Source organism: Stigmatopora nigra, chromosome 3, assembly GCF_051989575.1.
Source record: "Stigmatopora nigra isolate UIUO_SnigA chromosome 3, RoL_Snig_1.1, whole genome shotgun sequence".
NCBI lineage: Eukaryota > Metazoa > Chordata > Actinopteri > Syngnathiformes > Syngnathidae > Stigmatopora > Stigmatopora nigra.
In genome coordinates this window covers 14,537,345-14,561,993 of record NC_135510.1, presented here as the reverse complement: position 1 = coordinate 14,561,993, position 24,649 = coordinate 14,537,345, and the positions used below count along the sequence as shown (strand labels likewise).

Here is a 24,649-nt window from a genome sequence, read left to right as displayed (position 1 = left end):
AGCTCACTGAACTGCCAAAGTATATACAACTTATTTCTGCGTCTTGAGGCACATCAGCAAGTCATGTAGTGTCTGGCTCAGCTGCTTCGACAGTGACCATAAATCTTTCCTGGATACAATAACAAGCGCAGAGTTGGATATTTGAACTATGAAACAAATATTTTTGTCTTTAAGAATGTGTGCAGCACACTGTGGTGTACTGTGGGCGCAGCATGCCACTCCAAATTGGACGGGGCTGTGGATGGAACCAGTTGTGGCCAAGATAAGGTAAGTTTTTGTTTATCAGACATGACAACAGCTCATGGATGTCAAATTAATCTGGTTTTCCGTAGCAATTCAAATGGTGCAATCAAGCCAATAAAGTGTGGCTACTTTAGGTTTCTAGCAAAATTGGATGTGTTATTTTCACTGTGATAAGAAAATCTGTTATGTTTTCAATTTTACCACATTTGGGCCACCCCGTGGTGTGGGAGTTCACTCGCCTGCTGTTGGCGGTATGACTGTGAGTGCGGAGGGTTGTTTGTCTCTCTGTGTGCCCTACGGCAGACTGGAGACCAGTGTAGGGTGTAGTCTGCCTTTCGCACAAAGTCAGCTGAGTTAGGCTCCAGCAACCCCTGCAACCCTTTCGAGGAAGATGAATGAATTTGACCAAATCACAAAGGGTTGACTTTCACCAATTCCCTTAAAATCTTGACAATATATGTATATTTCAGTCGTGACTATTTATTAGCAAAAAAAACTCAATGATTTTTGAATTCAAGTTACATTTTTTTATATTAAAATGTATTACGGCTATTTAGTGATACCCATTTACTGTAACAGTCATAACAGACCTCGGGCTGAAAACAACTTTGATGCAACCTGTGAAGACGCAAATAAAAATGTCTGCATAAATGTTTTGGAAAAATGAATTTCCTTTGGTGTATTATGATGTTCCAATCTAACAATGTCACCAAAGTTTTGTATATGTGGATTGTGTTGTACCCTAATACAACTGCCACAAAATTTCAAGGCCACATTTCTAAAAAAAAATCATATGAGAACAGTCCATGTGATTTCACATTCTTGCCACAAAATTTCAAGGCCACAATTATAAAGAATTCATATGGAAAACCATCCATTTGATTAAACATTCTTGGCACAAAAAAAATAACATTGCCTTAAAAACACACTACATGATATATCGGTACATTTACTTTTAGTAAAAGCAGCATAACTATTGCTAGACTACACCCTGTAACCTTGTCCTTTTTCCGTTTAGGACCTGCAAGAAGAAATGCAGGAAAATTCAAATTCATGTAGTACCTGGATACATATTATTTTACCAAATGTGAAAATGCAAAGGTTTTCACAATTTCATCTATTTGTCTTCTGTACCACGCCTGCGAGGATCTTTGCAATTTATTTTTCAAGAACGGAAAGTAATTAAAAACAGAATGAATGACTAAACCTATCTCTACTCCTATGCAAAGCCCAGTTATCCTCAAAAATGTTTCATTTGTAAGATGGAATTTATTCGTAATGGATATGATATTTTGCACTAATGACTTTGACCTTTCATCAGCCAAGGACAATATGTTAATGAATGCAGTATTCAACATTTTCTTTTTTTTTGCCAGTGGTGTTTCAGTGGGCAGTGTATCACTGCTGGACATTACCCAGAGCGTGTCAATGGAGGCTGGGGTACGTGGAGCGAGTGGTCCGCCTGTTCAAGGTCGTGTGGGGCTGGAATTGAGAGTGCACAGCGGGACTGCGATAACCCAGTGTAAGTTCGATGTCCATGTTTTTACATTCATACTAATAAGGCATTTCATCAGGCACATCACACAGACTACCTCATTAAATCCAAAAGAGAAGTACAGTATTCCCTCGAAAATTGCGGATAATGTAGACCAGACATGGCCACGATAATGCGATATCATGGAGTGTAGATATTAAACATTACCCATTTATGCATATATAAATACCGTAATGACCGACCTGGATTTTTCAATTTATTTTTAAAATTATGACTATTATTATTTAAGATTTTACATCCAAGGTCTGTCCTTTCAACTTATTTTCCATGCCACTGTTTTTTATACTACAAACTTTGTCTTTGTTGCACCGGATCCAATATCCTGTTTTTGGTGTTTTTTCAGAGGGTTGGAACGAAAAAATTTGTCTTAAGTTCATTTCAATGGGAAACGTTCGCTCGAGTTACGACAACCTCGACATAGGAGCTCAGTCTCGGAACGAATTGAGATCGTATGTCGAGGTACCACTGTATATGGAGAAAAGTAGTGTAGGTAGGGGTATCTAACATAACCAATCAACTTTGCTTTGTCATGATGGGTCAGATGGTATGGTTACGCAAAAACAGGTTCTTTATTTAGAAGTGATTCTGAGTAATTGGATGCAAGGAGTTCTTTCTTATCTTGGGTTATCGATTCCTCTTTAAACACAAATAAACTGGTTTCAGCTCTTGGTGAGTCAGCAGAAAGTGACTCAGTGGTGATTGGGCAATGTTACCTTGAAGATAATCTAACACTGAATTTTTATGGATTTATTTTATGTCATAGTCTTCATTAGATTATATGGTTAAAATATGTCATAGTCTTCATATGTCTATGGTCCCATAGCATTTTACTTCTTTCCCCCCCAGGTTAATAGGTGTTGAATGTGCATTCAACCTCTAAGCTTCAAATCAGTTGTCTGCACCGAGATAAAAAAAAAAAAGAAAAGCTGAATGAATCTGATATTTCTATTTGATTTTAGTTTAAACAGAAATGAATGTATTACTTTTGAACGATTTCCTCAAGTGCCAAAGCAATGAGCTGTGTTAAACTTAACCATGTCCTTTAGTCCAAGGAACAGAGGGAAGTACTGCCTAGGAGAAAGACGGCGATATCGTATCTGCAACACAACAGCGTGTCCAAACAACGACCCCAGTTTTCGAGATATCCAGTGTAGTCACTTCAACAGTGCGCTATACAAGGGCAAATTGTACAAGTGGGTGGCAGTGATCAGCAAGGGTGAGCAAAAAGATTTTTATTCAAGTTGACAAGATGTGAACTTTGCCTGCCACGATTCCCAGGTTTTGTCACACTTAGTCACATTGTGTGTCTGTTTTGCTTCAGTCAGTCCTTGTGAGCTCCACTGCCGCCCATTGAATGAACATTTCTCCGAAAAGATGCGTGACGCTGTCGCTGATGGCACTCCGTGCTCTGAAGGCAACAAAAGCAGAGATATGTGCATCAATGGCATCTGTAAGGTAGTACTACATCTAATATCTCAAAGGAAAAGTATGATTTAATCCATTAATCAGTTAAACTGAAAAATGCTGTACAGTATTTTCTTTTTGTTGTATGGAAAGGGTAATCTGCCACAGCTGTTATGCAGTTGACATTTTTCATCTCATGTCATTTAATATACTGTGGTTATCCCAATCCTCTCCCCAAGATAACAACCACTTGACTATCTGGGACAAAATGCCAGTTACTGATACTCTCTTTGGCTATGGAGTAGACTCCAGATTTCGTGGCATTTTCTGACATTTTTGTCCAAGACTCTTATTTCCCAATTACGTAGTTTTAGGTACGCTGTTATTTATGCAACCATGTTTTCCTCCTTATGCTTGTCACCATAAGGGTCACAGACTAGCAGTTGCTTTAGGGATTCTACCCTGCAAACTTCAAATCATTACAGTTGCTCATCATATTGTTAAATCAGTGTGATGTTTTCAATTAACAAGCATAATAAAATTGCAATCAGTAAAACATTCCAACTTTAGCAAAAGCTTTTTGCTCTTGTGCAAGGTAATCGATCAATCGATGTAGCGCAGAATTTTTTGTTTTATTTTAAAGATCCTGAAGAGTTATCCTTCCAAACATTCTTGCAATCTGCCATTTAATCAGACATTCAGCCACCTACTCAGTTTTCTGTCTCCAGTTTGATATAAAAAACATTCTCAGTTGTAGCTTGTTATTGTTATTTGCTGTCATACAGAATGTTGGCTGTGACTACGTGATTGAGTCAAATGCCATGGAGGATCGCTGCGGTGTGTGTCTTGGTAACGGTTCCACCTGTGCAACACTGAGGAAAACATTCAAGGAGAGTGAAGGACTTGGTATGTTTTCGAGAGAAATTACAATTGATTACACAACTAAAAGGAATAATACAAAGCAAGTATTAGTTTTGAGCGCGGCTAGGCAGCTGAGTGGTTCGCGCACCGGCCTCTCAGCGGTTCAAGAAAATGAATGAATGAAATGGTTTTTCAGATACTCTCGACCATTAATGTGATCTGTTTGAAAAATACATCTATTGTTAATGTAGTATGTTAACACAATTGTGAAGGGGATGCATTTCTAGGCCGTCTATGTCCCCACGGTAAATGTGCCACCCAGACGGCCGCATATAGAACTATCTCGTATGCTCATATCTAATATTTGGTTCGTACCTCAAGGCAAAAATTTGCTCTGAATTTTCCTGGTTTCTCAAATTTCTCGAATATTGGGACACTCGTTTGTCATAGTATTACTGTACAATAATACATTTGCTAGTGAGAACCATCGTTACAAAGAAATAGTTTACAACAAACCTTCATGAACATTTTGTTTTATGTTCAAACACCTTCAAAGAAACTTTATCGAGAAATCTGTCCAAAAGCCTTTGAATTCTGTTTCACACAAAATGCATAATCTGTGATTCCACAAGCATTGTCATTTAGACAAGATGTGTTGTCACCAAGGTTACGTGGACATTGGGCTAATCCCAGAGGGATCATGGGACATCAAGATTGAAGAGATGGCTGAAGCTAGAAATTTTCTAGCTCTTCGAGGCGACGGTCCTGACAATTATTATCTGAATGGCGGATGGACTATACAATGGAATGGCGAGTACAAAGCAGCTGGGGCTCTATTTACATATGAACGGAAAGGACAACTGGAGAACCTAACTTCACCTGGGCCTACTTTGGAGCCACTGTGGATTCAGGTGGGACTGGTCATAAAATCAAATACTTGTCAATAGAGATGTGTTTGGTTCAAAATTACAATTAAGTAAATTCTCCTCATCAATTATTTTTTTATCACTATGATTCCCACTCGGTGGCAGTATGATTGTGAATTCGACTGGATGTCTGTCTCTGTGTGCCTTTCTGGCGACCAGTCTTACAAGGATACCTAGTATGGAAGATGGAAGGATGAATTGTTCAACGTCAAATTAAATCATAAACGGTGCTGTCGCTAGGATGCATTTTCGTAAATATAGTTGCACGTGAAAAGCAGATTGGAGCAGACTAGCCGAAAAAGAGAAAATGAAAGAGGGTGTTAGTTTAAATCTCGCATGCTCAACATGGAGAATGAAGGAGCATTGGATTAAAGGCTAGAGTTCTGTCACCACAGAGGCATTTAGAGACTTGTATGATGTGGGTTCCAATCTCACAAAGGGTCATTAATATTTTTTGGGTGAAAAAAAAGACAAAGAAAGTGCAGGTTTTAGTGTTTTATCCCCTCATAACATTTCCCTATTTAATGAGGACAACTGTGTGAAAATGAAATAAGCAACGAATGTTTTCAATATGCTCTACACATAAATTGTGTTCTTTGTGTATTTGTTCAGTTTGTTTTTGATGATATAGTTGGATTACATATATTGTTTTACAATCTTAAAATGTCTCAGGGCCCTAATCAAGCATCAATTTATTTGGTACTGAACCACTTATTTATACAGAACGTCACAGTGTTTATCAATTGTTGTGTTGGTGTTCTCTTGTTCAAAAACATTTATTGAAAAATGTACAATGCAGGCTTTTTTTCCACTTAATCGGTTCCATTAATTTTGCATGACTTGCCACTGTTTTTGTTATTCATTTTTTTCAGCTCCTTTTTCAAGAGGCAAATCCAGGAGTGCGCTATGAATACACAATCAGTCAAAGTGTTTCTGAAGAAAATAATACCCTTGCCTCAGTATTCTTTTGGAAATACGGTTCATGGACCGAATGTAGTGCCACCTGTGGAGCGGGTAAGGGAAAATATCCTTGTTTGTCGAGATGTCAATTAAATGAAACCGCTTATGCAAGTTTTTAATATTATTATTGTAAGGGTCTCTAAGCGTTTTTATAACCGTTGTGTTAAAATAGCCCATGGACTTTATACACTTTGTACACTTTATACATAAACTTTTCCTATCTTGTTAGAAGTTAGACCATTTGATAGGTCCATTAGGTGTTATGCAAGTGTGTGTGTGTGACATCGGCTTGATTTCAGCAGGTCAGTATATCACAGCATCACTCAGTGGGCTGTCTAATGTCAGCAAATGTGCAACGTTTCCCCCTTCTTTCCCCAGGTAGAGCTCAAAGTGTGGGAAAAAAAAACTAGCACGCATGAAAGCATTAATATAATTTTAACTCATGTAAGCAGTTCTTCATTTAGCCTAAATATTGTGCATGAGCATGGGTGCATCAAAACACTTTTTTTTGGACTGAAGCTAATGAATCACAGGATTTTCATTCATTCTATCTATCTGAATAATAAAAGTACTCTAACTTTGCACAGGATTCCACTATCTCCATCACCCCTGTGACCATGTAGAAATTGGAGACGTGAGCTCGGGAAAGATACTCAAACCCACGTTGCTCCTAATGATATCTTTGTTTAATGGTGCGGATGCCTAGAAGTGTTGTCCAAGTTGCCTTCCCGAGCAGTGTGTGGGTGGCGGGTTAACCGTCCTCCTCGACTAATCTCAAGGCCAGTAGTTCTTAGGTGCTTGGGAGGTGCCATACCAGGTGCTTTCTTTTCGTCCTGGGGGCGTTCACGGGTTATCCTCTGCTCCCCTTGGCCTGCTTCCTCCCCCTATCTGTCTAGACTCTGGGTTTTTGCTACTGCCTCTCTCTCGTTCAGGTTTGCGGTGAGCTTCCCTAAGGCTCTCAGAGCGTGTTGTGGCTTAGGTGTCTCGGTCCCATTTGTGCCTGTCAGACAGAGGGCTGAAATGGGATCAATTATCAAAAAGTAAATCTAATATTTATAATGATTGTGATCATTGTGACGCTCTTGATTGTTCTGTCAGAAGGAATTTATAAGTATAAATTTAAGAAAATACGGGGAGAGCACGCCAACTACTATCCAGGTCCAAGGCCAGGGCAAAAATTATTTAAACCCAAAACTTTTAACACTGAGGAATGATTCAAAGTCTCTTTGAGCGCAATATTTTGCATTACGCGATTAAAAACATGACATTATTTATTTTTTTATCACTGGAACCAAAAGTTGCTATGGGTCCCCAAACATCAGCTCTTGGTGATATTAGGTCAGTGTAAAAAATTACATTTTGGAATAATTTTGGAGGTTTATGTGATTCCTGCTGATAAAACGTTGATGACAATGACTACTGTTAATATAGGTGACAGTTTTAAATTAAAAGATTTTCAGATGGTGGTGTCCCTTGAGATTTTTTCAATGCAAAGGAAGGGAAAACACTGCTTTAGAGATTGTCTGAAAATGTGATTTGTTTATTTATAATGAGACAATATGAAGTAGTGGCAAATAGTTCCTAAAATCCGGCAATGTAAGAAATAGTATTGTAATTCATCTTGAATTGATCAAATGCTGAAAAATAATGATTCTCATTATTTAATCATGTATGTATTCATGTATTTATTTAATTGTATTTAATGATGCGCCTCCATATAAGTACTAAATATGAGGTAAGCTAATTACTATAAATATATATAAATATACTATAAACTATACTAACATGATATTTTGATGAGCTTACAATAGCATCTACGTGTAATTGCTTGCTTGCATAAAAACCTTTTATTTTATTGTTACTCCAGGTGTTAAGAGGCTTATGTTTTACTGTGTGGAGAGAACTAACGGGATAGTGGATGAGTCCTTTTGTGACCCTTTCACCCGACCAGATGACAATCAAAACAAGTGTAACAAAGAGCCTTGTCCAGCCACGTGAGTTTGTCTCTCAGCCATTCCCTACTATTTAGTTTGGCACTTTCCGTAAACAACCTGCACAGTTTTGCAGTTGTCCAAATGACTTTATTTATTGTTGTATTTCAATTATGTTATGTGATAAGCAACAACTTTTAACCGTCAAGAACATTTTCATTGTAATAGGAATTATAAACAAGTGGCGCATGTAATGTTCATTATTCCATTTGTTTATGATAAGAACACTGCAGTATTCAATTTTGGTGTTCGATGATTTTTAAATTCTAATTGGTCATCGGCTGGAAATATACTCAAACGTAAGACAAAAACATTTGAAAAAGACAAAGGCGATAAGGACACATTTCAAAAGTATGAAAAAGGGGTGATTTGGAGCTTGGGTCATGTATACATATTTATCTCACAACTGACATATATATTGAAATATGGAAAGCCCAGTATGAACTGATTGGGCAATTAGTTTAGAGCATTCATATTCCTGAATAAACTATTTGCTGCCGAACTTCATATACATGAGTCAGCCTCTTCGGGTGTTTTGTGAAATTTGACTGTTTCTATCACAGATTTACTACATCTGTGTCTCTGAGCACAGGTGGTGGGTTGGTGACTGGCAGAAATGCTCGGCGAGCTGCGGCAGCCTCGGATTGGCTGAAAGGGCTGTTCTGTGCATACAACCCATCAGCGTGGATGATCAGAAAGCCCTGCAGCCCAGCCAATGTGAACACATCCCAAAGCCTGGGTCTGTATTGTCCTGCAACACGGACATCCCATGCCCATCAGATTGGACCACTGGCAGTTGGTCCAAGGTAAGTTGGCCTCACATATGGCTGTGAATATAAAAATGCCATCAAAACAAGTCCTTTTGTCTGCTTGACATTTAAGATTTCAAATTGGAATTTAATTTACTAACCATCATTTGCTTTTGGATTTGAGTCTTTAAAAATTATAGTATTAATAATGCGCTTAGCCTTGTGAAAAAGGAGGATTAACTACTCGTCTTTTATATTCACCATGTCCGGTTTTTCACTATACATACTAAAATCATTCCAGAAAGATTCCTGGACTGCTACCACATGTCATTGTTTTTTTTGTTTGTTTGCTTTTTGTCTTACTGAGGAAATGTCCCATTGAGATTACTAACCTTTTTTTCCTCAGTCCTGGCTGAGAGACAAATAGTTACTACAATTACAACACAGTTCAAACGATTGACAGCAAATTGTCGCAGCGCAGCTTCAATGCAATAAAATTTCAATCAAATTATAGATAAAACAGTTCATTTACTGAAGTACTCTCACTTTGCATGTGAATTTCCATTACGTGGTGTCCTCCATATTTGAAGGAAAAACTGTGCAGGCTAATTGAACAGTTGGCAGCAAAATATTGTTGGAAATGCAAGGTGCTAGTCTCAAAGCACAGTATAGTCCCAGAATAGATTGTTGAATAAAAGTGCATGTGTGAGCCGACCTTGGGTTGAACAAAGAAATCCATTGCATTCGGGAAAACATTTCACAATGATGGCTTGCGATATGCAGTTGATAATAAACCAAAGAAAAGCAGGTTTGAAAGTGAGAGCATCATCTAGAAAAATGCCATATTTTCAATACCTGTATGCTCATGTCTTTGAGATCAAATAACAATTCCCTTCTATGCTCTTTGAAAGAGGAAATTTTATCGATTTTATTTTACTGAGATTTGACAAATAAGATAGCACGTCTATCATCGTTCTGAACTTGGTCTGAGTTTTAATGGTAATATTACTAATAAAATATTACAATTTCTCCCCAGTATTCACATGGGAAATGTTTTCTTGTTTTCTCCACAAAAAAAATATTTGCATAATCACTCCCAGTGGTTATGTGACTTCCATGCGCTTCCACTTTACCCAAAATAATTGTCATAAATTGAGATTGAGCTGATGTTTTCTGTAATTGCTTTCTTCATGCAGTGTTCGCTTACATGTGGAGGAGGAATACGTCGACGTACTGTTAGCTGCTCCAGAAACACTGGGGTGGACTGTGACCTACAAAACAAGCCTGACAGTCTTAGTACTTGTTCTATCCAGGAATGTCCACCTGTTTTGGACAATTTTGGTGACTTTGACTGGTCTGGGAGTGGATGGACAAGCGAAGAGGTGATTAATGAAATTAACTCCTTACCTGTGGCCAAACCATCTCAAATGTATAGTCCCACCAGACTGCAATCAAAAAAGGATGAGCCAAACAACCTAAATAATATCTTTGAAGACTTTCATTATCACAATAAGATAGATAGTGAAGACAATGCTCCTAAAGTCGATGACTTTTACTATGACTATAACTTCATCAACTTTCATGAAGACTTATCAAATGAGAGTGCTGAAATCGATTCAGGGAACAGTCAAGTAAAAGATCTTGTGCTTGACGGAAAGCCAACTGCCATTACGGAGAATTCCCTTAATTCTTCAAGACCTTTTAATTCACAGATTATTATCAAAGAAAACGTGCATAATGTTGGAAACCCTGCAGGAGGACAACCCATTAAAAAGCATTCTATAAATATTGACATTGAACTTGCTGAGGATTATCTTTTGCCTTTGACCAGCACTCAATCACCAGAAAATGCAGCGGAAAAATATGGATACGGTGATCCCCTGTGGTCTGAAAACAATCAAACAAGAGCTCCTCACGATCATGCTAACGCAGTGCCTGCAAAAAGTAAAAAGCAGGCGCAAGATAAAGAGACCGACCACATATCCACACAGGATGAAAGTACCACAAAGGAATTCACAGTAGTACATTCCCTATATGCTGCTTCAACGATTACAAGTCAAGATGAGGATGCCAAACAGTGGCATCAAACTAACACTACGCCACTGAACTCTGCTGCTAAGGCTGTGAGCACCACAGTTCCACTAAACAGAGGAGATTTCGATCTTACTCAAACTCGTAAAGAATCTACATTTTCACCTGACCTGAGACTGGAAAACATGCATCCGACTCATCTCAGTTCAGACATGGTAACCTCTAAAGATGCTTCGACAATGTCAGAAAATAACCTCAGTACAACATCCCTACCTCCCTCCGAGAGTTCTTCTCCTCTCTTTTCTTCAGATCTGCTAATGTCAGGTAATCGAAATACCCCAGGTGACCTCACTTCGCCAGGTGTAACTCCATTTTGGCGGCATACAAACAAGGCAGGATACCAAGGTGTTTTCCATCAGTCAACATCAAAAGAGATGACTAAAGGTTCTACTGAAAGCACTACTACAGATTTTTCTTCATTTTCATCATTTTCATTCAATCACTATGACTACAATCAAGTTTCAATTCTTCCACCCGTGAAATCTGGTATTAGGATTGATCCGGAATCAACATATGTGCCCCCATTGTTGAAGGCTGCAGCCCCTCTTCAACCTACCACCCCGCCAAAAATAACCACACATTTCTCACCAACCAAACTTTCATATCTTTGGCCATTAGTTCTGAAAATTTCAGAACAAACACCAGCTGCCCCTCAAGTTGCTGCCTTTTGGATCACTGGAAACTGGAGCTCAGTGAGTCTTTATCATTTAATTCCACACTGTTCTTGCACCTGTTTTCTGTAATAAATTCTTGTATTTCCGGCCAGTGTTCCACAAGCTGTGGTCTGGGTGCCATCTGGAGGTCTTTGGCCTGCAGCACTGGCTCAGAGTCTGATTGTGACCCAACAAAGAGGCCTACGCCCGCCCAGCGCTGTTATCTACGACCCTGTTCCATGTGGAAAGTTGGTGAATGGACGAGGGTGAGATGGGTCTTAATTTAATATGGCATTCATTTTTCTGTCATCTTTTTAATTTTTGACATTTGTGACATTTTCGATTTGGTAAAATTATATTATGGTTACTTACTTTTGGGGTAATAGTTGCTTAAGAGGTTAGAAGGGCAGTAATTATAGCAGATAGACACAATGTCGCTCAGCATGCAGTACTGAAGGTATACCTGCTTGCTGGTTGCCAGTTGGATATTTTATGTCTCATTTTGACTTTAAGAATAATGTGAAGTATGCTGGTTTTTACTTTGGCTGACATCTATATAGTATTATATAATATCCACTTAGAACCAGCGATATTGCTTCAGTAGCGTGAATTGCTGTTAAAATAATTTCCTCACCAGGTGCTGGAATCCTTGGATGTAACATTCCTCAACTGAAGCATTTTTCTTATTTTTTTTGTTCTATTTTTTTTCCAATTCCTTATCGCTTCAGCATTCCCTAAGGTTTGTTTCATTGTTTTTTTTTTCAGTGCTCTACGAAATGTGGAGCCGGTGTAAAATCCCGAGAGGTGCAGTGTTTTGACGTGAGGGATAACAGAACTCTACGGCCTTTCCATTGTCGGGCAATGTCCTCTCGACCGCAAAGCCAAATGCCCTGTCACCTGCAGCCATGTCTCGACTGGTACACTTCTTCCTGGGGCCAGGTGAGTAACAAAAAGCAGACCAAGTACATGTTTGTGCACTTCATAGTGATTCTTTAAATCTCATTATACTTTTATAGTGAAAATAAGTGTTCAATTCAATTCAACTTTGCTCCTGCTCCACGACCCTCTCTATCTGCCTTAAAGGGGGTTTAAATAACATCGAATGTATCTGACAACATGCAATCACATCACTTTTTAGTCTTTGTGACATCTTGTGATCTTTTTTACTGCCTGAATAGAGCCTATCATCAGTTTTTGCCTCATTTCATCCAGGTACGCTGAAAGAGCAGGGCCTTATTTTTCCACCAACCTTATAGAAAAGATTCTAATAGAAACTCTTTCATTGGTGCAGCTTGTTACCTTTCGCCTTGTATCGTGTCTATCTACTTGCATGGCGTGTTATCAAATGGCATTAGATTTATCAAACTTGTGTGAAATGAGAAATACTATGTCGTATGTAATATGAATCAGTGAGGACAAAAGTGCTCACAGGTACGTTTTGACTGAACAGATCTTATCGCTTTTGTTTTTGGTAGAAATTTACAATTTTATTCTGTGTAAAATGTCATTTTCTGCGCTTATCTCACTTACGCACTCCAACTCTGCTTCCCCATATATAACAAATATATGGTGAAGATATGAGCTCTAAGTAGTTGCCTTCTATTGCAACTGTTGCACCAATCACAATAGGAAAAAGCATTTCCATTTATCTGGGACTATTTTTTTACTATAATTAGGGGGAGTTACTTACTCACTTCTTCACACCCTGATTTTAGGACTGGGGGTAATCGCTCAATCTGAATTTGCTCAGCATCTCGGCTCCTGGTTGGTTAAGAATAGTGGCGAGCATGCATTCATTTTCTGTACTGCTTATCATCACAAGGGTTGCAGAGGGTGCTGGAGCCTATCCCAGCTGACTTCGGGCACCAGGCAGAGGACACTCTCAATCGGTGACTAGCCGATCATAGGAGGCAGATAACCATTCGCGCTCACACTCATTTTTAGCGGCCAAACGGGCAACGCTGCAGCCATTAAAATGGAATAAATTCCCAAGCGCGATTTGAAGTGAGTTTTGCCTGGTGGGGAAAGCCGAGTTGTATGTGAGCAAAAATGGCAGAAAATTGCGTATTGCACAAAATATATACATTCTTCCCTTGATTATCGCGACTTCCGTTATTGCGCTTTTTTCTGCTATTAATTATTATCATTTTTAAGTTCATAAAAATCTGAAAATCCACGGTGAAACTCATAAGTGGAAGCCACTCTTGCTACGAGAACTTTGCCCCGAAGCGATTATTGTGGCCATTTCTGGTCTACATTAACCGTGATATCCAAGGGATTACTGTAGTTGTGAATTTCTAAAACACACTTTTGTCCACAAAACAGATTTTGTTGACGACATTTGATATTACATACGTGCCATTTCTCATTAAGCACATGGACACAAATCAAACACCTTATTGTCACGTGTTCGTTGTGATAAGTGTTCAGAGGTGTGTGGAGGTGGAGGACAGCAACGATTTGTCACCTGCCCAGAGGAGGACCTTTGCGACACCGACCTTCGGCCCACCAATATCCGGCCCTGCAATACTCAGCCTTGTGCTCAGTGGCTCACTGGATCTTGGGAACAGGTAGACTCGTGAGAAATGCACATCAGACACACTTAGCAATAATGACCATCTGGCCTGCCCAATATACTACTCACAATGTCATTAGGTTTTGTATGGAAGAAATACTATGAAAAGCCATCTTGAAACATTAAATAGAAACAGTTAATAAAAACATAATTGAAAACCGATCATTTGGCAAAGAGTAAACAGTGGCAAAACAGTTTTTGTAGAAATTTTCTAATCATGTAGCTGCATCTTTCATATTCATTCATTGTGAGGCGTGGATTTTCACATGCATACTAACCATTTTGACTGCTTCCTCAATCACTGCTCCTTTTGTCACCTCTCCACATGACTCCTTATACCACAGCTCTCGCAAAGAAAGGCCAATACATAATCATCTTAATCAATGAGTCATTTAATTACACCCTGGGTCACTGCTTAGATTGTTATGGTGTCAGGACGAGCAAAACATTGCATTTCATTTTATGTGAAGATTGTGCACACTTAAAAACTTGAAAACTTTTGCATTGCAACCTTAGATACAACTAACTATGACCCCCAAATGTGAGGAAGCAGTCATAAATTGTTGAGTCAAGAGAAATGTACTATCACAAAGTTTCCCTGTTTAGTGAACTGTACTAGCTATGAATACATATACACATTTGTAATAAAACTTTGACTTTTGCAACACATCAATTTAGTATGGCAAAACACATACTAATGATAATGTACTCACAAATTTGAAATAGAGTGAACAGTTTTTTTTTTTTTTGTCTGTGTTCATTATTTTTGCCCAAAGCACTGTCTACATCCACCATATTCCACAGTATGTAAACTGCAGTTAATTAATTGAATTCCACAGACAATGCGACATATTGAATCCCATACTCCCAGGAATAGCTATGCTAATGTAGGAAATCCAAAATTACCTTTTTTCCTCCCCTGGAGCTGAATCTTAAATCAAAGTGCAACTAATGACTAGGACTAACATGACATTGAAACTACAAAAAAAAGGCATCACACCATTGTTTATAATCAATTCAATTAGCACTTTCTGCAATCATTTTACGGCATTATGCATGAGAACTGAGTGACAAATTTTCCCCCTTAGTGTTCAGCACCCTGTGGCGGTGGAGTGCAGCAGAGACTCATGAAGTGTGTCAATACAAAGGCTGAGACCGAAGAAGAGGTGGACCAAACTCAATGTGATCATGAAATGCAGCCAGAGAATACACAAAAGTGTAATCTGGAAGAGTGCCACAAGGACCCTTCTGGTAGGACAATGAATCGCCTTGTGCACACTATACACACAATTTAGGATTTAGTCAACTGCCGTTTACTAATACGGTGATTATTTCTATTTATTTTTGCCATTTATTATAATTGCTGGGCTTCTATTAATGCATTTCTATCATTTCAAGTGCCTACTTCATGCAAGTAGTTCAATATAGTATTGTTGTGGTTGCTGTTAGAGCCTAAATTATTGACGAGTATGAATGTCTTTATTTGTTACCATTATCCTATGAGTGTTAATTAGATTTGAAGTTTATTTTTTATGTATTCAGTTGCTGCTCTTTTTAGCAGGGTTGGTTAATCCAGAAGTGAGCAATCAGTCCACAAAAGGCCAACCGAACAATATGACACCTTTTCACCAATGCAGTGTCTTACAAGTATTATCAGTTCTTTGCAGCCAGGTGTTGCTTGTTTCAGCAGACACGTTTGTGGTTAAATTGGGCATGGTGCTTCTGTTGGAAGAAAACACAGAGTATACCAGGGCCCTATGTGGAGTAATTGCCCACCCACCGCTGGGTTGAAATGTCTGTGTTGGATGACCAGTTTGGAGAACCCTGCATTAGAAAGTGTTCTTTTGACTTTTTGTTGACTAACATGAGTCTGGGATCTGGGATGAGCAATGAGGAGATAGAATCTCTGTGATGTTGGGCCATGCATCAACATAAAAATTATGATGGAATATATGCATACAATTACTTATTAGACTAAAGATATTTAGCAATAGGATGAAGGAGAAAAGCCTTGAGCACAAGGGCAGAATGTTGGAGTTGCATGATTTTGTACTTCTGTAATAGTATAGTGAATTTATGTGATTCAATTAGGTTCAAATGTGTTTGTGTACCTTTAAGACCGGCTATCAAAAAGCTGGGGCTTGTTGTAAAATGAGGAAATGGGTTAGTGAAATAGGATTGAGGGGTAAAGCAACCTAATGTGTTTCTTGGCCCAATTTAAATATCAGAATTACTCTGCCACAATTTTTGCGTGTGTGCATTTATCATAAAATCCCTTAAGTCTTGTGAAAATTGTGAAAAGGAACTACTTCAAAATAGAATAGGCCAAAACAAGGACCAAAGACAGTGAACTATGGACTTTGCTAGAGTGAACACGCCTAATGACTCAGTCATTGAGAGCAGTCGTGGATACATTTCTTTCTTGAGGGGGAAAAAAAACACATTTTCACTTAATCCATTCCAAGCAAATATCAAATGCTTCTCCAACAGTTTGCCTATTACAAATTTTTCTTGTGTGCTGATGGTCGCAAATTCCACGCGAAAATTCTCAGTGTGGTTATGTCATGTCAGTGGGTTGTTGTATGTTGTGTTAATGCTGGATTACACTTATAAAGTGAAACACTAGAAAAGGGGTAGGCAACCTATGGCTGGGGAGTCACTGTGGCTCTTTTGATGGGTGCATATGGTTCTCTGCTAAGGTTGGCTGTGAGGTAAACCATAGAAACTGCTAGTGAGAAAGTGCTGGAATAGGAGCGTTACGTTGGTATTATGGCATTTACACTCCCTCCAGCGCCTTATAATCATTTTTATTTTCATTACACTCTTCTGCATGGATATTTTCATTGATACTGATTGAATAGCGACAACGTAATAATGTTGTCGAAAGAATTCAAAGACTTTTTGAACTTTAAAAGTGGTGAAGTGACTATGAAAGGAACACATTTTCATGTATGTCGGCTTTTAAATTCAGAGCATGACTCTCAAGGATTAACATTAAAAAATGGGAATAGTTTATGGCTCTTTCCATCAAAAGGTTTCCCGACCCCTGCACTAGAATGTTCTAACTGCTATTCAATAAACACCACATCTAGACTCATGGAAACATATTTTACATACTTTACATTTGAAATATGAAAATGAAAAAAATCTGCAATCTGTGCAGTAGCACTGAATAAAAATAAGACCTGATGGTGTAGTGATTCACTCGCCTGACTTTGGCGCAAGGCATCATGGGATCGATTCCTGCACGGTGGCAGTGAGATTGTAGTTACAAATGGTTGTTTGTCTCTGTGTGTCCTGTCGATTGTGTGGCGACCTATCCAAGGTGTAATCTACCTTTCACCTGGAGTAAGCTGGGATAGGCTCAAGCAACCCCACTACCCTTACGAGAATGTGCGGTAGGGATGAGGAATGAAAAATCATATCTTCTGACAAAACCCGAGCTCACTGAGAATCGCTCAGTAAATGGGATCTAGTTTCTCGATTTATTTCTTACAAAGCCATCAAGATTTACCTCTGCCCTCCTGAGTTAGAATTTTAAAAGTGTAGTCTAATTTATTCTTTTTCTTAGCCTTCTTGAAAGCAGTTTTGAGGCCAAGTACTTGATGTGAATACCGGCACTTCCTACAACTTCAAAATGAATGGTGCAGAAAAGGCCATCGAAATTCTTGAAGGGACACAATCATACCCTTAAAATTCACTCAGTCTTGCTGTCTGTATTTTCAATTGTATGTGCACCTTTAGAGAAACTGTCAAACCATCAATTCTACAATAGCATGATTCACTATGATGAGTCAATTTTGAAAAAATCAATCATGTTTCAGGCGAGTCCCCCAAGCAATCCTGCCACATGAAAGTCAGCTGCAGTATATAAACTGCAGTACTATATAATATATTCAATGTATTGAATATAGGTTGCATGAGAGGGACAAATAATAATCCACATAATTGGATCCCTTGTGTATTTAGTGCCTCTAAATTAAACATTTATGGATTGGTATATTTTCTTAAAATTAGAACCCATGAATGGTTACAGCAGTAAACAAAAAAATATTTGAAAAGTTCTAGCAAATGAGCATCTATACTGTAAATACTTGATGCTTACTGTCACAAAAATATGGTTTTAGTTGCCTCCAATAATAAAACTTGTGTAATTTAGAACTCTAAGACTAGGGGATTGTCAGGGATTGATAATAACTCTCCCTTAACTTCATGATCATGATCCTGCCTCAAATATTTTCAAAATAGCTTTTACATCAACTTAAGTATCAGGGATATTCAGCAAAGAAATACAGACATTTTCTTTTCCACTGATAGATGCAGACTAGAGGAAATATAAGACTCAGGTTTGACTTCCAGCAGATTGTTTTGAATGTCCCGTTAACCAAGGAAGCCCCGTAAAAAGGCTGCCAAATTCCTATCCGTTCAGATTGATTTTGTTGTACATTTCTGCCTCTGTCGTCCAAACAGGACCAGTTTGCCTCCGTGACCGTTTAACACCAAACTTCTGCCAGACCCTGCGCTGGTTGGGCCGTTGCCAGCTGGCCACCGTGCGAGCACAGTGCTGCAAAACCTGCAACCGACCGCCAAGCCGGTCCACCAGCAGCCGTCTCCACTGAACTTGGAGTAAGGCAATACTATTCAATATATTGTAGATTCAATTACTTCACCAGACCCTCACTTGAAACCTACTTTAATAATGGAGGGAATTTAAATTATTAGCAAGTTGTAGATAATGAATTTGCCCACCTTGGCATAACTGACCCCGACAAAAGCCTGCAGAAGACAGTGCTCACTGTTCAATGCAGCCAACTCAAAATATGAAGTCTATATTTACAAAGTGAAAGAAGACAAATATAACTGTGGTTGGTGGCAAATACAAGACTAATTAAGGCATACATTAAATATGGAAACATATTTATTGTTGAAGATAACTCCATGGGAGGTGTTGATGTTCCATGTCTCCTCAACAGAACGTAGTTACTTCAAATAATGTATGCGGTAAATAAAGGTGACTTGCCACACATGTCACAATACAGTAAACAATTGTAGCGACAAACATTACTTGCTTGACAGCTTGTTAAAATTCTACCTTTTTCTCAATTTTTATTCCTTAATTCTCAGTTTCAACCAAATCTCAGAAAAGGCGAAGTACAAAGTGTTCTGCGGCAGCTTGTGATAACCGTTTTTTCTACTAAATGTAATACATTATCCTTCTGCACATATCTAATATTGCAGTTCACAGTACAGTGGTACCTCGAGATACGAGCTTAATTCGTTCAGAGACTGAGCTTGTATGTTGATTTACTCCTAATTCAGATGAATGTTTCCCATAGAAATGAAATAAAAACTAATTAATTCATTCCAACCCTCTGAAAAAACATCCAAAACAGGCTATTGGATTGGAAAAACATTTTTATTTCTTCTACTTCGCCATTTACTAACAAAGTAACGAATAACTAGTGGTTTAATAGTACTAAAATGCTTTTAATAGTACTAAAATTAGACAGATTTCACAGAGAGACAGATGGACAGAGAGAGATGGGGGGACTTTTTGCATGGCAACACACTTGTAACATAACATAAATAAATTTAAATGAACTTGGATTACGATGCAGAAACACTCAACAATAAGTTTAACCTTACACTAAACTTAATTTAAATTAGTTTTAAATTTTTATACCTTCCTTCTCCCGGTTTGGCTCCATTTGCCCCGCCTCCACCCTGACTTTCAGATGCAACCTATCGAGGCTTGTTAGCGTTTGTCCTCCCTTCAAAATATTCCCAAAATGATGCACACAAACGTCGTCACAGTAGGATAATAATGCATGACCAATTGCCAACGAAAAGTAGTATATACTCATCTCATATTAACGATCTCTCTGCCATTCACGCTGACTAACGGGAGAAAATTACACTAAAAAAATGCAACGCCCCGCCCAGTGCTCGTAGAGACATTACACGAGGGAGTTGCAACTAGAGAGACATTACACGAGGGAGTTGTGGGGGCAGAGACAGTGCCCATGATGTTCTTATGAGCAGCCTTGCCTCCGCTTTATGCTCGTATATCAAAATTTGTCTTGTATCTCAAGATAAATATTTGCCCAAAATTTTACTCACATCTCAAATTGCTCGTATGTCGAGGTACCACTGTAATGCTTAATGGTGCTTATAAAAGTTTTTTAAAAAGTCAAAGATGTCTTTACAACATCAAATTGACCAAATTAAATTCAAGGGACTTGGTGCTTAAGGAGATATAGGCACTTAAATTTTGGTGAGGTATGGGCGGGCCCACTGCCTTTATTACATATTTAAATACTTCCATATCATTCAGAAATTTTTGATAACCAAATACTAAGTTCAAATCAAAGGTTTTCATTTGTTTGTTAGATTTTTTTTAACATGAATAGACCATGTCATATTAATGTGTTTGTATTTTCAAATTGCATTTTGATTATCTCTTAAATGGTTCTTGGCAATTGCTCATCCTCTGACCCAGTTATTTGTCTCTATGTTACTCAAAGCTTTTTGACGCAGCATAAAGTACAAATATCCACAGTAATTTGTCTTACTGTCAAATGAAAAGGTCTGCAATAATATACATTTTTTTTATTGGAAAGGAATAAACAGGTGTATTGACAACTGGGAACCAAATAGTCTGTGTAAAATACCATGACTTTTAACATTATGTATTAGATAGGCATTTTTTTATTTTATTCCCCCAGGTCAGTCGCTTTAAGGTTGAAGTTCTCAGGTACCTATACAACATGCAACACAGGTATGAAGCAACAACGAACGTAGAAAAAAGGTCTGTCAATAGTCAGATTTTATCAGGTATTGGTTTTATGTATTCATTACAATAAAGGCTACTTATATAATAACACATTGTCATTCTATAAGTAATTATTCCCAAACAACCCAAAGAAATATACCTATCCTGTAATGCTGTGCTACATTTTTTTAGGATTTATATCCTCTCCTGCTCTTAGCTTCACTTCTTCTTAAATATTTTTTAAAGATTCTATTTTGTATTCAATTTTAAAACCATGGAGATGGCACACAGCAATAGGCAAGATGCTTTTATTATTTCCATGACCATCACTGAAGAGCTCTTATATAGTTACTCAGAGAATGTAAGTACATATTTCATATGTGCAATGTTGGACATGCTTTGTTGAATGCGAAATGAACTGAAGTTTATTCAAAGACATGATGTTCCAAAGGAAAATTCAATTGAGTTAGGGTTTGCTTGGAAATCCATGAAGGTTTTGAAAATGTATCAAAACAGTTTAAATAAAATATGCTCACAGCAGAAATCCTTCCCATGACTCAATTCAGTAATCGACAGGTGGTAAAGTCACCATTTCGGTAAACTCTTCATAGTTCACAACTCCACTTGAGTTGATGTTTGCTTCTTGGAACAGCTCGTCCACTAGAAAAAGAACACAGAGATTAGTTTTCTAAGAACTTCTTGTATGATTACTACATAATTAAGTGAATGTCTAATTATGCAATCAAAAAAATCAATTGCCAGAGCCTCTGGGTCAAATCAAGAAGTACGAAACATATACATATTACATTTTCTATATGTATCGTTTACAGAATACTAAAATTTGAATATCAAACATTTGAAAGTCGTGTTTGATTTTGCATCAAGTGAACACTATCAGTCACCGATTTCAATTCAATAATGAGTAAATCCTGACGTGGATCTTCAAAGAGGGCACAATCCTACGATTAAAAACATTTGCAAAATTTTAATGTAAATTTACAAGTCATTGTGCCAATAGTGCCTTCGAAATATACACTTAACAGGGCGCAGCCCCTGAATTGAGACAGTTTTAGTCTAATTCATTAATTCATTCATTTTCTGGACTGTGTTATCCACACTATGGTCCCAGGGTGTGCTGGAGCCCATCCCAGCTGACTCTGGGCCAGAGGCAGGTTGCACCCTGAATCGATGGTCAGCCGATCGCAGGGCACGAGAAGACAAACAACCATTCACGCTCACACTTATACCCAGGGGCAATTTAGTCGAGAGTCCAATTAGCCTACCAACCATGTTTTTGGAATGTGGGAGGAAACCAGAGTACCCAGAGAAAACCCACGCAGGCCTGGGGAGAACATGCAAACACCACATAGTTGGACCGACTGGGATTAGAACCCAGGACCCCTGAGCTATGAAGCTGATGTGCTAACCATTCATGTCACCAGGCTGCCCTGCATCTACTTATATTTAAATTAAATATTAGAGGAATGTCCTTAGTCAGGTTGAGGGAGAATATTTTTCTTACCTTCTTTGGCAGTAAGTTTCTCACCCAACATGGTGAGTTTAGCTCTCAGTTCTGAGGCTTGAATGTATCCTTTTTTCTGTTTGTCAGTCATCCTGAAAGCTTCAAGAATTTCTGTTTTAGGGTCTTCTTGTTGCATTTGTCGGTGCATCATGGTCAGGAATGTAGAGAAGTCCAAGCTTCCTGACTTTTCTAAAACATAACATCTATTCAAAATTTACTCATTGGCTGACTTTGTCAGCAATACATGTTTAATCCTACCGGAAGGACTGGCCGTGAATCAATGTTAATTGTCAGTGATGCCGTGCCATTTCCTTCTGATTATTATTTCCAATTGGAAATTGGAAATAATATTATGTGGTTGCAAACAAACTGAATATTAACCCTATAGTGTTACACCTCCACCAAAGAGAATGTTTTGATCATTAACAAAATTACTTCCGAGCAACTTATTTCCACGAACTGGGGGGCGGGAGTCATTTTGGGTGGTCTGCCAACAGGTGTCAATCATTTAAAATATGATCAAAAAGTTATTACAGTACCGTCATATGACAATTTTAGCGTTACGTCAAGTGTAATAATTTAGTTATAGTAGTATATAAAATCTGTTGCTCTAAATAAACAATGTCAAGAGTAACTTACTCCTGATAAAATGTGGCAAATCTAAGGGGTGGGTATTTCTAAAAAGGTGTTGATCAAAATGAATGACAATGTGATTGCGGCGTACTCCTAGAAGTGAAGGCATATTTAGTTTTATTACAGCCAATTGGTAGATTATATCTTTGAAAACACTCACTTAGTCATGAATTGATTGTGTAATTACCAATTTTGTGAACTTGAAGGTGCCTTTCAATTTCACCAAGTGTGGGGCTTGTACCAAGACAGCGCATAACTGTGATCAGGTCACTGACGTCAATACTTCCCTTTTGTTTCTTGTCGTACAATGAGAAGCACTCCTTAAATTCTGAAAATGTAAACAAGACATTTTAGCAATGAATGCCATCAATAGTTTATCTATAGGCTAAAGTGTCTGTAAACTATACATGTTTATAAAGAACAAGATCAAAACATATAGCAAATAACTTTTAGGAAGAAGGAAACTTTTCAGTATGGCTTATAAACCACCAATTTCAATTACTCCGTTTAACTTGTAAAATGAATACTTCATTCAGACGGGTGTACCAGCAAGTCCTATTCAAACACTTTTGTGTGTGCTTGTTAGAATGATATTGTAATGCACTTACCGTTGATTTGAACTGGTGTAAAGAATTTTGCCTGTAAAATGAAATTGCGATATATAACAATCAATTAAAACCATGGAGGGAAAAAATAATGTTTTGTCAACCTGTAAAACAGAACTTAAATTTTCCTACCATTTCAACTAGCTGTACATGAAAGGGTATATTTAAAACCTACCATTTCAAGTACCTTTCTGTGCGTTCCAGGAAAAAGAAAATTAGTTTCCTCGAGCTTGCCCTTCCACCCGTTTAAAGTCCAACCAAGCCTACGTGTAATTTAATATGCGTTGCTTTGGAAACGCACATCAGACCCATACAAAAGCCAAGTTTAACTCTATCCTCTCAAAGCAATTGAAGACAGGGGCAATTGAAAATATTGAAAGTAGCAACAAATAGTAGTGTATATTATATATATATATATATATATATATATATATATATATATATATATATATATATATATATATATATATATATATATATATATATATATATATATATATATATATATATATATATATATATATATATATATATATATATATACTATTTGTTGCTACTTTCAATATTTTCAATTGTGTATACATGTGTGTATATTTGTGTATATATATATATATATATATATATATATACTTATATGTATATATACATACATATGTATGTGTGTATGTTTATGTAAATATATAGCATTCAGGTTTGACTACCATTATATAAAGCCCAGAATGGCTACCTGTTCTAATAGGACTATAAAACGGTGTACTAGGTATATGTTGAATTTATCTGTCGTTCTCATCCAATGTAACTGGTTTCCGATCACTGGTAAAAATAAATGAATAAAATCTTAGATTACACCACAAAACTGAAGCAAGAAAACTATTCATTGAAATCTGAAAATAAATCGCATAATAGTCTCAATTAAATATTAATAATAATCCACAAAACATTCAGCTTTTGCAGCCCAGAGTGTGAGTCAGATTCACTATTCCCAGTCTCTCAGCAGCTGTACATGAAAGGGTATATTTAAAACGTCTTGATATTTTCTGCCCTTTATCTTTTCACCTGGGTAAGTGAGCAACTGAGTTAAGACCATATCTATATGTTCTGTTTGAGAA

At 37.7% G+C, this 24,649-nt stretch overlaps 2 protein-coding genes across 5 annotated transcripts in view; one reads left to right on the top strand and one right to left on the bottom strand.

Annotated features, from left to right (window-relative positions):
• Positions 1–21,323, top strand: part of adamts7 (a disintegrin-like and metallopeptidase (reprolysin type) with thrombospondin type 1 motif, 7) — a 39,451-nt gene extending 18,128 nt beyond the window's left edge. Inside the window, 16 exon segments of the mRNA XM_077712904.1 lie at positions 175–267; positions 1,620–1,765; positions 2,845–3,014; positions 3,120–3,253; positions 3,988–4,108; positions 4,730–4,974; positions 5,862–6,003; positions 7,817–7,943; positions 8,533–8,746; positions 9,886–11,472; positions 11,547–11,699; positions 12,199–12,372; positions 13,857–14,003; positions 15,097–15,259; positions 18,479–18,586; positions 18,589–21,323. Of these exon segments, the coding sequence (XP_077569030.1) occupies positions 175–267; positions 1,620–1,765; positions 2,845–3,014; positions 3,120–3,253; positions 3,988–4,108; positions 4,730–4,974; positions 5,862–6,003; positions 7,817–7,943; positions 8,533–8,746; positions 9,886–11,472; positions 11,547–11,699; positions 12,199–12,372; positions 13,857–14,003; positions 15,097–15,259; positions 18,479–18,586; positions 18,589–18,638 (3,774 nt within the window). The 3' untranslated portion in view covers positions 18,639–21,323.
• On the bottom strand, positions 21,073–23,790 carry calml4a (calmodulin-like 4a). Of its 4 annotated transcripts, none has more exons than XM_077712908.1 (5): positions 23,716–23,790; positions 23,544–23,574; positions 23,123–23,263; positions 22,303–22,491; positions 21,073–21,440 (listed from the first exon to the last, which is right to left on the bottom strand). In XM_077712908.1, exons 1-5 carry the CDS (start codon positions 23,716–23,718, stop codon positions 21,343–21,345), a joined length of 462 nt encoding a protein of 153 aa, XP_077569034.1. In that variant the 5' UTR covers positions 23,719–23,790; the 3' UTR covers positions 21,073–21,342. The 4 variants fall into 4 exon arrangements, with proteins under 4 accessions (XP_077569034.1, XP_077569036.1, XP_077569035.1 ...); XM_077712910.1 differs by having other exon boundaries at positions 23,728–23,789; XM_077712909.1 differs by having other exon boundaries at positions 23,673–23,776.
• Between the last annotated feature and the right edge of the window lie 859 nt (positions 23,791–24,649).

Bases quoted from the DNA above. Each gene is read 5' to 3' on its own strand.
- calml4a (XM_077712908.1), bottom strand. The intron at 23,264-23,543 runs GTAAGTGCATTA...TTACATTTTCAG, and splicing joins TACACCAGTTCAAATCAACG to AATTTAAGGAGTGCTTCTCA. The intron at 22,492-23,122 runs GTAATTACACAA...GTTATGTTTTAG, and splicing joins CCTTCAAGTTCACAAAATTG to AAAAGTCAGGAAGCTTGGAC.